We start from the raw sequence: 12,802 nt of genomic DNA on the forward strand, positions 1-12,802 counted from the left end.
CATGAAGGTTCTCCGGCACAGCGGAAGACCCGTGCACTAACGTAAGCTGGCCTAGTACAACGGAGCAACGGCCAGGTGCCCTTACACTGAGGGGGGTACAACAATCAGGCAGCCCTCAGGCAATGCCTCACCCCGGCCCAACCCGCCCTCGCCAGACCGCTTAGGTCCCTACGGCCTCCAAGAGACGACAGGACTCCATTACAGGACTGCCATTACCTCAGCGGCACAACCGGGGCCGAAAAGAGGCCTGAGCCCGATCGTGCTGGGCAGCAGCTCACCACCCCCTTCCCCACCATGGCGCATGCGCAGAGGCAGCCCCCTGCCCCTCGCCCCCCCGAGGCTCCGCCCCCTCCCCGCCCCCGAGGCTCCGCCCCCCCTCCCCGCCCCGAGGCTCCGCCCCCCACCCCGAGGCCGGATCTCGCGCACTCGCCGGCAGCAGCGCGGCCTGTACGGTTGCGCGGGAACTTGCGTAACGCTCGCGGCCTCCGCGTCGCCCCGGACGTCGTTTCCTCCTTCCCTTCCGAAGGCGCCGCGCGAAGGCCGGCGCGGCAGGCGCTCCGCAGGGAGAGAGGCCGGGCGCGGCCTTCCACCGCCGCGGCGCCATGATGAGGCGCACGAAGTCCGAAGTGGAGCGGTATGTCGCCTCTGTGCAGGCCGCCGCGCCTTCCCCCAGGGAGGTGAGTGCTGCCGGCCGCGGGCCCAGGCGCGGGCCGCCAGTGGTCGTTCTGCGGCCTTGCCCGTTGCGTCCCGCCTGCGTCGGTCCCGGGGGCTCTTGCGGCTGCTGCTGGCTTCCCGGCTCGGCTCAGTCCGTGGTAGGGCTTCTTGTGTGGGGCGTCAGCGGTGGTCTCCCTTGCTTTCTTGGGGGCTACCGGGCGGGAGGCGACTGTTCTCTGTGTGTGCTGCCGCTCCCCGCGTCGTATCCGGCGCTGGGGTGCTCGGGTTGGGCCTGTCCTGCCCTTCCTTAGACTTGGCGGTTAAGAGGAAGAAAAAGGGGGTTGTGGTGTCTCTGGGAGTATTTCTGAGTCCGTATTTGTTCAGGGTTTCGTTAAGTGGAATGAGGTGGGGGAAGCTACGGTGAGGAAGGACGTGTAGTTTTGCTACTGGAGGTGTTTCCCCTAAACAGGAGCAGTGGTTTACCAGAGCTGTGTGCCTGCCTTTTGCACCTGGTAAGCCCTACTGCAGTTTTAAAGAGCCCACCAGTTGTTTAAGTACAGAATTCTTCAGTTTTATGAGTGTACTTGCTAAGTTTCCTGAGTTTCTGTGTTCTAGAGAAATAGACTCCAAACAGGGAACATATGAGATACTTTCAGTTTCCTTTTACGTAACTAGTATTCTTATCTGCATGACTGGTTTGTAACAGTAATTACAGTAAGAAGTAACAGTATTAAGAGAGGGAGAACTGGGAGGAAATGCTTTTCCTACTGTATTTAATAACTTAAAAGAGTGATGAGGAACTCTGCATGACTGGTTGCTCTTTGCCATTATATCTGGAAAACAGTATACAGGTCACAGTGATGCAATTCATGGGAGCTGTTTAATCGTGAAAGAGCCTGTTCTGCTGCTCTGAATTGATTTTATTGCAGAAGTAGAATATTCAGCAGTGTGTTGTGTAGAGTGTATGCGTCCATGTTCACCATGATGCAGTTGGGTCTTTATGCAGGGCCTGTGTAATGATGATCATCATCATTTATATCTATCCTAACAGCAACAAAGTTGTCCTGTGACTTTGATTGACTTGGGCGCTGTTTAGACCAAAAGGCGTCAGGTACATCACTGCCAGAAATGGAATGCCCTTGAATTGTTTTGGTATTTCTATTGAAATCGATAACAACAAAAATTCTCTCCTGCTGTGCTTAGGACCAACTGGTGCATAGGTAGGATTTAGATTTTTTAAGTATTTTGAGCTTTTTAAGCAATGCTTACAAATAACTGTAACAGCACAGTCAGTGGCAGAAATAATTACTGTCTTTCTCCGTGTTGCTGTTAGGGGATGGTTCTTACAAGGCTGCAAAACTTTTATTTTTAGGTTTGTTTTCATCCAGTTTTAAAAGGAGATGCCATGTGTGTTTCAGTGCTACTTTTTGTAATATACTGCAAAAATACAGACTGAAAACTTGAAATATCTTGGATCTTAGGAGGCCTGCTTTCATTCTAAACTGTTTCTTAAAGCTTTTCATTAATGGCAGAATGGGAGAGGGACGGAGAGTAGTAGTTGAAAAGTATTCAAAATGTACACATTGTTTGGAATCACAGATTTAACTAAAAATCCGATGATTTTTGGTTCACAAGCAAAATCTGCTTTTGAACTGATACAGGTAGCTCAAGCTTTACATTTCTGTCAGTTTTACTTATATGTTGATGTTTTTACATGTGGCTTAGTTCTTTAGCTCATTCTTTTCACTCTTTTCCTCCTGTCCATGATCTGTCATGTTGCCCTTTGCGTACTCTCTGACTTTTTTTTCTTTTATTGCTTCTTTGTTCTATTCCACAAAAGTTATCTTTGAAAATGTGTCATCTTTTGTGTATAGGGTGTGTATGTTCAAGTTACCTTAGCCTGACAACATCAGAAGTAAACTGTATAAACATACTTCTTATCCAAACTGAGAACAACTTCTGTAGAAACTGCTTTTTCCTCAAGTATATTTAAGCAGTGGTGTCTGATGGCAATATACTACAGTAGGGCTAAATGACAGGTCTCTCTTGGTTGGTAGGATTCTCTTTTTCTTTGCTACATTGCAGAAAAAGAGACTAAATGTAGCTGACCCTCTTTTCTCTTTAATCAGAAGTGTTTATGAAATTCCACATGTGTGACGACTTGTTCGCTTCGCTCATAATCTCTATTTTGTGTAATAGCTTTTGTCAGTTATAGGAAAAACTCTTAATCTGTAAATTCTTAATCCTGCATCTTTCCAAACCCTTGAACCTGAGGAGTGGATTTGAGCTCATAATGAGCTGTCATGTTCAGGCATTTAGAAGTATTATGCATTTCTGAAAAGAAGGGTCATCCTTTTGACAGTACTGTATGTCTAAAGTATATCATGTTTTTTTTTCTCTTTCAGAAATCAATGAAAGGATTCCTCTTTGCTAAGCTGTATTTTGAAATTAAAGAATATGAACTTGCTAAAAGGTAATGTGCTAATGTATGCCTGATTTTCTGTTCTCTAAAGTGTAAGTGAAAAGCGAAATTAATGTGAGGTAGACCAGAGAAAACAAGATCAATATCATGTTCTTTTAAGGTAGCAGTAATTGTGGGGGGAGTACTATTTAAATCTTTATAAAACAACAACTTAGAAGAAGATTTACGTGGTAGTGAAAAACTTAGCTGGTTAAAAATACTTTCTTTTCTTGTGTTATGTAGTTCTTACTGTTTCTGTTAACCTCTGCTGTTTGTTTTTTTTTAATAAACAGAAATACTTGCTGGCAAGTGTACATGTAAAACTGTTGTTTTTTACTTCAAGGTCCAGACAATGTATCTAGAACAAAATACATCTGTACTTTCCTGTATGGCAGATTAAGTTATCATTAGAGCTTGGCGGAGGGGGGAATGTTGGAAAATATTGGTAAAGTTGCTAACATTTCCCCCCTCCATAGGTACATATCTACATACCTCAACGTACAAGAGAGAGATCCCAAAGCACACAGATTTCTTGGACAAATTTATGAAGCTGAGGATAACATAGAAAAAGCTTTTGGGTGTTACAAGGTAAGTACTACACTGACCCCTAATGTACTGCCTTATTCCTTTGTAAATGGACTTTAAAATTCTTCCTTGCTGGGCATTCTGAAAACTATAGAAGAAAACATGTTCTGTGAAAAACTGTATTAATTTATATTCACATGTGACACTGGAAAGCAAATGTAGCACTGTAGAGGAAATTTTTCACTTCATATCTTTTCTTTCAGTAGTATATATTTTAAGCTGATGCTTTGTGTTTTGTTCTGTACTTGATCTGTTAAATTCTTCCCATGTCATACATTGCCTTTTGGACTAAGGATCTGTGACTGTTGTAGAATTCCTTAATGTGGACCGTGATGACAACAGGAATCTAGTTACTACTAGAAGACTGTAGGTGTAATGTGTTTTTTCGTTGGTTGGTTTTGGAGGGATTAAGGGCAGGAGGAAAAGACAAATTTAATTTTGATTAGCTGAGCATATAAATGTCACATTCGTGATTGGAATGTCTTTGTTCTGGTTTTGTGGAGGTAGATGATGTGTTCAGAAGTCTCTTTGCCAACACAACTCCGTGAAGTACTATTACACTTTTTAAAGTGTCCACATCTGGCTAGACTAAAGGTCTTTATAGTCCTACTGCCTGTGTATAGCAGTAGTTAGAGGTAGATGCAGAGGAGCTGGCTTTTGCATTATTTCTGTCATGATCTTTTGAATTTTAACAGCTGTATCTGAGTGCTGTAAACTAGTGGAGGTGTTTAGAAAGGCTTTTGTTAATATAGTCTATAATGATAGATCTAACTAATTTCAATAGCTGGGTCTGTTTGTGGAGGGATAACTATTTCCTGTTGTATATAGATTGTAAGATCGAGTTAACTTTTTTGGTTTTCCTCCTTTCTGTGCATTGGAAAAAACAGCGCTCTGTGGAGTTGAACCCAACACAGAAAGATCTTGTATTGAAGATTGCAGAGTTACTATGCAATAATGACGTTACTGATGGAAGAGCAAAATACTGGGTTGAGAGAGCTGCTAAGCTTTTTCCTGGGAGTCCTGCTGTTTACAGGTTGAAGGTAAATTTCAAATTACTTCTGTGTCTTAAAGAAACTTGTGGCATCTGTCTGCAATGCTTTTTCTGTATCACCTAGTGCTAAACTTTCCTCGGCAGCATTGGTTTAGAGTCTTCATTATAAAATCTGTTAGATATTACTTTTTTTGCAGTCTGACACTTTAGCTTTCAAGAAAGCTGCAGCTACAGGCTTTAATGTTTCAAGGTTAATCCTGAAACATTACTGAGAAACTGCGTTAGCTATCACATTCAAGAAGTGAAGAATAGGTACTACTTGATCTTTCTGTTATCACTTGCAAGAGGATAGCAGGTCTGTGAACTCAGACTTTCTTGCTCTACACTTTTTTGTTTTAAAATCTGTATGGCAATCTACTCTGCAGAATGTGAGAAATGTTGTCCTTCACGAAGACTGTAAAGGTTTTCAGCCATGCAATTGCACTTTTGCACAGGTATATTAATTTTGTGTAACTAAACAGCAACCACATGTCTGGTTTTTTTTTAAGCAAAGTAGTCTATGACAGTATGCTGTCATTGAACCACACGGTTTGACAAGCATTACTTACTGTTGAGAAGAGGCAAATTCTTCTGAGGATCTGCTTCTATGATAGTTATCTCAATTTTAAAACATCTGAGTAGTGTAGTTTGAGTTACATAGTATGTACATTGGAGGAAAAAAACCTAATTGGTACTGGAGTTGCTGAAAAGACTCGTGGGAAATGGAGTGTTAACATGTTGCCTTCATGTTTAACAGGAGCAGTTACTGGATTGTAAAAGTGAAGATGGATGGAATCAGCTTTTTGACTTGATTCAAGCAGAACTTTATGCAAGACCAGATGATGTCTACATAAACATCAGACTAGTTGCACTCTACCGTTCAAATAATAGATTAAGAGATGCTGTGCTCCATTGTCAAGAAGCAGAAAAAAAAATACCTTTGCAGTCAAGCTTGGAATGGTGCTCCTGTGTTGTAGAGACATTTGAGGTGTTTAATCATGTTTTGGTCCTGTGATAGTCTTCCATATCTTTTTAACTGGTCTATTTCTCTTAGTGTCATTACTCTGTTGCCTTTTTCTCAAGTGATAACTCCTTCAATTGCAAGTCTACTGAAACCAGTGGAATTACAAAATACTTCTTGTGGGTTTTTTGGTTTTGTTTTTAATTGGAATTTTCTCCCTAAAATTGAGCCTTATAGAAATACTGAGTTTCTAACTTCAAAAGCTTGAGTTAGGTACAACAGTTCCACTGGGGAGAAGGTTGCTCAGGCAAATAGTTCCCTGGAACTTTGTTGCTGAAGAATATGTTAAGGTCTCACCTATGAAACTGGATTATGCAGTAAATGCTACTAATATGTTTTGGAGAAGTACTGCCCTTGCCTTCCGGAAGGGTGACTGTTCCTGATCCTGTGATGAACTTTCTTCTTTAGGAATATCTGGAATCTTTACAAGACTTGGAGTCTGATAAAAGTAACTGGAGAGCTATCAAGAAAGATCATCTGCTGGCCTACTCCAGCTTTGTAAGAATGACACTTTCTTCTAGAGATGTTCAGGAATGCAGAGAGGCACTTGAAAGGTACTGTTTGGTAAAATTATTTTCCCTTAGTAAAAAACCAACCCAGCCACCTCTGTAAGAATTGTTTGGGGATTTGTTGGGTTTTTGGTTGATTGGTTATTGTTTCCTGGGTTGCAGAACATCTACCAAGCTTCTGTTTCACTTTGTGTTTGTGGATAGGAGAGGAGGTTCTCTGTACTAACCACTGAGAATTATTCTTACTGGGTTTGAACCCCAAGCTCTATCCTTTTGACAGAGATGCTAGCCTTGTTTGAATAGTTGTCATGCAGCAATGCAGAAAAATTACTAATATCCTGGGTCAATTAACTTTGTCCCTATTTTCCCTTCAGTAAGAGAATGTTGTTCTGTACTTCAGCAATTGACTAATCCAAATTTCCCAGACAGTTAAACCCCAACCCCCAAACCAAACAGAAAAACCACTGAAACCCAACCAAAACAAAAGGGAGCGCCCTCCTTCCCCCCCCTCCCCCCAAAGAAATAAAGGCAAGCACCACATCTAGTGTATCAGCTTTGTCCTGGTCATTTTGTTCTAAATTAACAGACTGGAATAATTAGGAACTTCAGATACATAGTGTAAGTGGGAGGGAGGAAGCCACTTGCAGTAAGAATGCTCTCCTTCAGGGAAAATCAGTGCTGTTACAGGGCCAGCCGAACTATCTGGTTTCAAGGTATATCATCTATGACACCCCTAAAGTAGTAAAAACCAATTGTTTGTAGTCACTACATTGATTAAGGTCTGTGTTCATTTCTTCCCATTGTCTTTCCTTACTGGCTTTTATTGATTTACCTTTGTTCCTTAATTATGCAACAGCTGTTATAATTTAAAAAATAGTATTCTTCAGTTTTGTTAATCTTAAATGAGTTTTTGAAGCAATACAGACAATGGATGAGGAATATTTAATACCCAAGTATGTTGTGTTATTTTTTTTCTCCTCTAATATTAACCAAAGCCGCCTTGGGTTTTCTGCTGCTGTTTTAGAGCCTTTCAAAGTGAAGGGCTGAAGCACTTCCAGCTGATGGTAATGTTAACAAACCATTTTAGTTTTGTTGGGTAATTGAAAGTGTTTTAACTGTCTTCTGGAAAGCCTAAGTGGGGGTTGTGTGCTAGCCTACGGCTACTCAGATTTCTGCGGTAGCTTCTATTTTTGAAGAGCCTGTCTAGCTGTATTTTGGGCCTTTCTGATAAATGACAGGGAAGAGCAGAGTGACTAGTGCCTCCTTCATGTCTCTAAATCTGCAGTAGTGAGCAAGTTTATCGACATGGTTTGGGTGGATAGTTTCAAAAGCAGCTGTGCAAAGGTGTGTTGAGAAAAAGACTAAATATCTAAGTAATATTTACTATGTTTTACTCAGTAAACTGAGTTGAAAACTTCGGGAGTTGAGACCATCGTTGTACCTTATAGTGCAACTCTGGTTTAAACAGTGGAGTACTAAGCATTGCCTTATGAAGCTATTCAATTCATAGTTAAATAACATCAACCAAAACTATCCACTATGGCTTTTACCAGGACTCCTTTTAGAATCAGTCTTCTCTACATTCTAGTTTTGATCGTGTGCTTCAGTCAGTGAAACCATATGTGAATGGAGCTGATGAGCTGTCTCGTACCTTTGTGGAAATGAAAGGACAGTTATACATGCATGCTGGAACTTTGCTACTGAAAATGGCTCAACACAATGAGGCACAGTGGAGAGTTGTGTGTGAGCTAGCAGCATTGTGCTATCTGATAAGCTTCCAAGTAAGTAACTTTTCAGTTTATGCCTTTAGTTAATGCACTTCCTGAAATGTTACTGTTTACATGTGTGAACTCCTGTATTCTTGAGGTGAACTAGTGTTTTGTGCCTAAAGAAAGACTATCTCCTTACTCACTAAACCCTACCCTTTCACAGTTCTTTAAGAGGTTTCAGATGATATGAATAAGGTAAATATGTATCTTTACCTGTTTCCTTTGTCAGAGTAACCTGATTGTGAAAGGTCAGCGAGTTTATTTCCCCCAGTATATTCCCTTTTGTATAATACAGATACGTACATTAAGTATTAGGCTTATTGCTGTGGGGAGGGACAGGTATGAGTTGAGTAGTTCCCATATGCCTTTTGTGTAGACAGAACTAAAAACTCAAGCTTAATTCTGTGCTTTAAGAAGTGAAATTCATTTGTCCTTTTTTATGCCACTGCTTGCATTCCGGGTATTACTTGCTCCTGTGGGCACATAATATTACTTGTAATATCTATAACTGCTCGCTTTGGGGTTTTGGGTGAATCCCCACTCCATTCCCTCCTGCCCCAGGATATGTGACATGGGTACCTTCTGAATGAACTGTGTATTTTTTTAATCGCTGTAAATAAGCTTTTTTCCTAATTGGTAAGACTGATGTAAATGATGTGCTTTTACTGTAAAAAAGCTGTAACAATTCTCTCCATACTTCATCAGGTTCCTAAACCGAAGTCAAAACTAATAAAGGGGGATCAAACTGGACAAGATACTCTAGAAATGTTGGCCTGTGATCGAAAAAGCCAGTCTGGTAATTAATAATTCTGTTTTAGTGTTACGGCGTTAAAGGCTAAGTGGTTTGTTAAAGAATACATTTGTTATTTTGAGGTGTAATGTTAACAGTTCACTATGCAGTAAAACCTAGATTCTGACTGCATGCGTAAAACAAAACAATAGTTTTGTCCTGACACCTAAAGTCATGTTTTCTCCTCTTTAGCATGCTAGTAGAGCATGTGTTTTACAGATGTTTCCTTTTTGCTTCTCCAGCAAACTAAAATGGGATTTAACTTTTATGGTCTCTTAAACTACTGGAAATGACTTCTGCCTGCTAATACTATTTTGCTAATATTTTTAGCCCCAATAGGAAAAGAAAATATCTGTCCTTTCCATCCTCTTACTTGTTAGCGGCAAAAACAAGCAAAGCTGATTAAGTATAGACAGTTTTCCAGTCTAAAACTCTTGCGGGGCCTAGATGAAAACAAGTGAAGCCCCCTAGACATCAGGTTCAACTGTTACAGAATGTATTTTGGTAAGATAGGCTTCTACTTATATGACAGCTACTTATTTTAAGGACAGTTGCAAGGCCTGCTAGAATAGTAGTAATAATAAGATGGCTTTGTTTTCTTGAAGAACTGGATTTACAAATGCCTTGGGATTGTTGTCGCTAAGAGCTTGGAAAGCCTACGTGCTGTAACACTGACCTAATTACAGGGAGAACATAACAATCTGTAAGCTTCATAAGGGGAAGTCCCAGTTCCTAACCAGCCTGTGGTAGCAGGAACAGTCCAGTGTATCAAATGCTATTTGCATTCACTGCTTTATGTATATAGAGTGATATTTCTGTTTTCTAGGTCACATGCTGCTGAACTTAAGCCATGGCAAGCAAGACTTCTTTAAAGAGATTGTGGAATCATTTGCAAACAAGACTGGTTCATTTACATTGTTTGATAGCCTGTTTGAGAGTGGAGCTTCTAGAGAGAGGTCTTTTATTGGCACAAATGATATTGGAAATATCAGTACACAAGCACCAGTGCAAATGGAACTTAATAAATATGATACTGGTAAGGGCTGTTACTTTGTGAAATTCAGCACAACTTTCTGTACTAGAATTTCTTCTAAACATACTTCATATTGCAACAGAAGACAAATACCTGGAATAGCTGTCCAAAGTTACCCTAATGTCCTAGGCAAGACTTAGACTTTCTTGCAAAGTAAAGAAGTGCTTCTCGAATTATTCCTTAAAGATAGGGGAGAAATGAAGAGACTTTCTAAAAACAGTTGCCTACTGGACTGCATATGGTAAGGATGGAAGGGAAGGGAAATCTGAGAGTCACCCCCCTCAGATTGCTTGAGCACTGAGTTGAACTGTCTACTTGTTATGTTTGGCTAATTTGAAGTTTGTAATCTTTCTTAAATGAAAGTTGGAATCTTAATGCAGTTGGTTTGCAGAATACCTCTGGCTGCTCTGACAGAGTGAAATGTGAAATCCAGCTTTCATCAAGTCCAAGTCTTGCTGACTTGTTGGAAGTGGACGTCTGCATGCAGCTCTGGGTGTTTTTTTTCCATAGGTGCTGTTCGAGTGCACAGTGACAGTCTCCAGCACCTTGTGTGGCTTGGCTTACAGTGGAACTCTATGTCAGTCTTGCCCCCAATGCGCAAATGGCTAAAACAGCTTTTTCACTTGCCCCAAGAAACATCAAGACTTGAGACAGATGCCCCTGAATCCATTTGCCTGTTGGACCTTGAAGTAAGTAAACAGTCCAAACTCTGAAATGTGCTATACAATTTAAGTTTTTTTTGGTATTTAATACCTTTTATCTATTTATTTTTACAAAACTAGGTATTCCTCCTTGGTGTGGTATTCACCAGCAACTTACAATTGCAAGAAAAGTTTAATTCTCACTACGGTGCACATCAGCCTCAGTTCTTACCATTGCCAGTGTGCAAACAGCTCTATACCGAAAAGCAAAAATCCTGGTGGGATGCTGTTCGTACTCTTATTCAGAGAAAAACAACGTAAGGCTTTTTCAGTTTGGAAATACTTGAATAAGACTTCAGGCACCTTCTGCTTGGTCCTAAGAGATTTTTGTAAAACTAATTTATTTTCTGACTCGTTTTGTTGTAGTAGGGACTTGATATGCTTGAAAGATTTTGAAAAATAGGATTTCAGTTTCTAGCAATGCGTTTCTAAACTAGAGGCAGCTTAGAGCAAAAACTGCAGGCACATGATGTGTGAACAAATGAAAAAAAGGGAATACTAATCAAGAAATCTTTCTTTTTCTGATATTTAGACCAGGAACAGCAGCAAAACTGAGGCTCATCGTACAGCATGGATTAAGTACTCTGCGAACACTGGTGAAGCACGGCCTTCAACCTGCCTTAATTATCCACTGGGCAAAAAGCTTGCAAAAAACAGTAAGCTGAGATTATTTTTAACCATGTAGAAGCTGAGGTGTTTTTCTCTCTTATTTTTCCAAACTATAAACAGACCCTCTACTCTGCTCTCGTGAGACCTCACCTTGAGTATTGTGTGCAGTTCTGGAGTCCTCAACATAAAAAGAACATGGAACTGTTGGAACAAGGCCAGAGGAGGGCCACAAGGCTGATCAGGGGACTGGGGCACCTCCCATATAGAGATAGGCTGAGAAAGTTGGGGCTGTTCAGCCTGGAGAAGAGAAGACTGCGTGGAGACCTCATAGCAGCCTTCCAGTATCTGAAGGAGGCCTATAGGGATGCTGGGGAGGGACTCTTCATTAGGGACTGTAGTGATAGGCAAGGGATAACGGGTTAAAACTTAAACAGGGGAAGTTTAGATTGGATATAAGGAGGAAATTCTTTCCTATTAGGGTGGTGAGGCACTGGAACAGGTTGCCCAGGGAGGTTGTGAATGCTCCATCCCTGGCAGTGTTCAAGACCAGGTTGGATGAAGCCTTGGGTGAGATGCTTTAGTGTGAGGTGTCCCTGCCCATGGCAGGGGGGTTGGAACTTGATGATCTTAAGGTCCTTTCCATCCCTAACTATTCTATGATTCTATGACTGGTGGAGAAATGAGACTGAGAATATGTTCTTGAGAAGGGCTGTTTATTTTGTCAGGAAATTTAGTTGCTCTAGTCACTCTATGAAGTACGCTGTCTTAAAATATAGTGTCTCAGAATCATAGAATGGTTTGGGTTGGAAGGGATCTTAAAGATCATCCAGTTCCAACCCCCCTGCCATGGGCAGGGATACCTTCCACTAGACCAGGTTGCTCAAAACCCCAGCCAATCTGGCCTTGAACACTGCCAGGGATGGGGCAGCCACAGCTTCTCTGGGGAAACTGTGCCAGTGCCTCACCATCCTCACAGTAAATAGATATTTTTCTTAATCTAAATCTATCCTCTATCTATACTTTTCTAATCTAAATCTACCCTCATTCAGTTTAAAGCTGTTCTCCCTAGTCCTATCACTACACATGCTTGTCAAAAGTCCCTCTCCAGATTTCTTGTAGGCCCCCTTTAGGTATTGGAGGGCTGTTCTAAGGTCTCCCATGAGCCTTCTCTTCCCCAGGCTGCACAAGCCCAGCTCTCTTAGCCTCTCTTTGTAGCAGAGGTGCTCCTGCTCTCTTGATCAGCTCGGTGATTCTCCTCTGGGCTTGCTTCAACATGTCCATGTCTGTCTTATGCTAGGGGTTGTTGTTTTGAAGATAACCCTTCTGAGGTTTCAGAGAAGCACTCCTGGGACTTCTCAAGAAATCAATAGGATTTGTTGAAAAAACTTCTGCTTCTGTTCTCTTTTCTTCACCAGGGCATTAGCCTTAACTCTTTCTATGACCAGAAGGAATACATTGGGCGAAGTGTCTATTACTGGAAGAAAGTTTTGCCTATGCTGGAAATTATCAAAAAGAAAAGGAGTATTCCTGAACCTACTGATCCTCTCTTCAAACACTTCCATAGTGTAGACATTCAGGTAAGATTAAGCCAAAGCTGAGGTAAGAGAGGGTATATGTCATATATTTATGTACTTCTGGTA

The 12,802-nt window shown here is 41.2% G+C and overlaps 1 protein-coding gene across 3 annotated transcripts in view; it reads left to right on the plus strand.

Annotated features, from left to right (window-relative positions):
* Nucleotides 1–467: 467 nt before the first annotated feature.
* RGPD4 (RANBP2 like and GRIP domain containing 4) overlaps nucleotides 468–12,802 on the plus strand; it is a 33,803-nt gene continuing 21,468 nt past the window's right edge. Inside the window, exons 1-13 of one of the 3 annotated variants that reach the window (XM_061377646.1) lie at nucleotides 468–677; nucleotides 3,060–3,127; nucleotides 3,592–3,703; nucleotides 4,588–4,740; nucleotides 5,488–5,718; nucleotides 6,160–6,305; nucleotides 7,849–8,041; nucleotides 8,735–8,825; nucleotides 9,646–9,855; nucleotides 10,363–10,541; nucleotides 10,635–10,810; nucleotides 11,086–11,209; nucleotides 12,578–12,739. In XM_061377646.1, coding sequence (XP_061233630.1) covers nucleotides 603–677; nucleotides 3,060–3,127; nucleotides 3,592–3,703; nucleotides 4,588–4,740; nucleotides 5,488–5,718; nucleotides 6,160–6,305; nucleotides 7,849–8,041; nucleotides 8,735–8,825; nucleotides 9,646–9,855; nucleotides 10,363–10,541; nucleotides 10,635–10,810; nucleotides 11,086–11,209; nucleotides 12,578–12,739 — 1,920 coding nt within the window. In that variant the 5' untranslated portion in view covers nucleotides 468–602. The remainder of the gene's footprint in view (nucleotides 678–3,059; nucleotides 3,128–3,591; nucleotides 3,704–4,587; nucleotides 4,741–5,487; nucleotides 5,719–6,159; nucleotides 6,306–7,848; nucleotides 8,042–8,734; nucleotides 8,826–9,645; nucleotides 9,856–10,362; nucleotides 10,542–10,634; nucleotides 10,811–11,085; nucleotides 11,210–12,577; nucleotides 12,740–12,802) is intronic. The other 2 variants (XM_061377645.1, XM_061377647.1) reach the window with 2 other exon arrangements.

The sequence above is a fragment of the Neopsephotus bourkii genome, unplaced genomic scaffold (genome assembly GCF_033783945.1).
Source record: "Neopsephotus bourkii isolate Nb327-2 ecotype Australia unplaced genomic scaffold, CSIRO-AGI_Nbou_v1 NB_1760, whole genome shotgun sequence".
NCBI lineage: Eukaryota > Metazoa > Chordata > Aves > Psittaciformes > Psittacidae > Neopsephotus > Neopsephotus bourkii.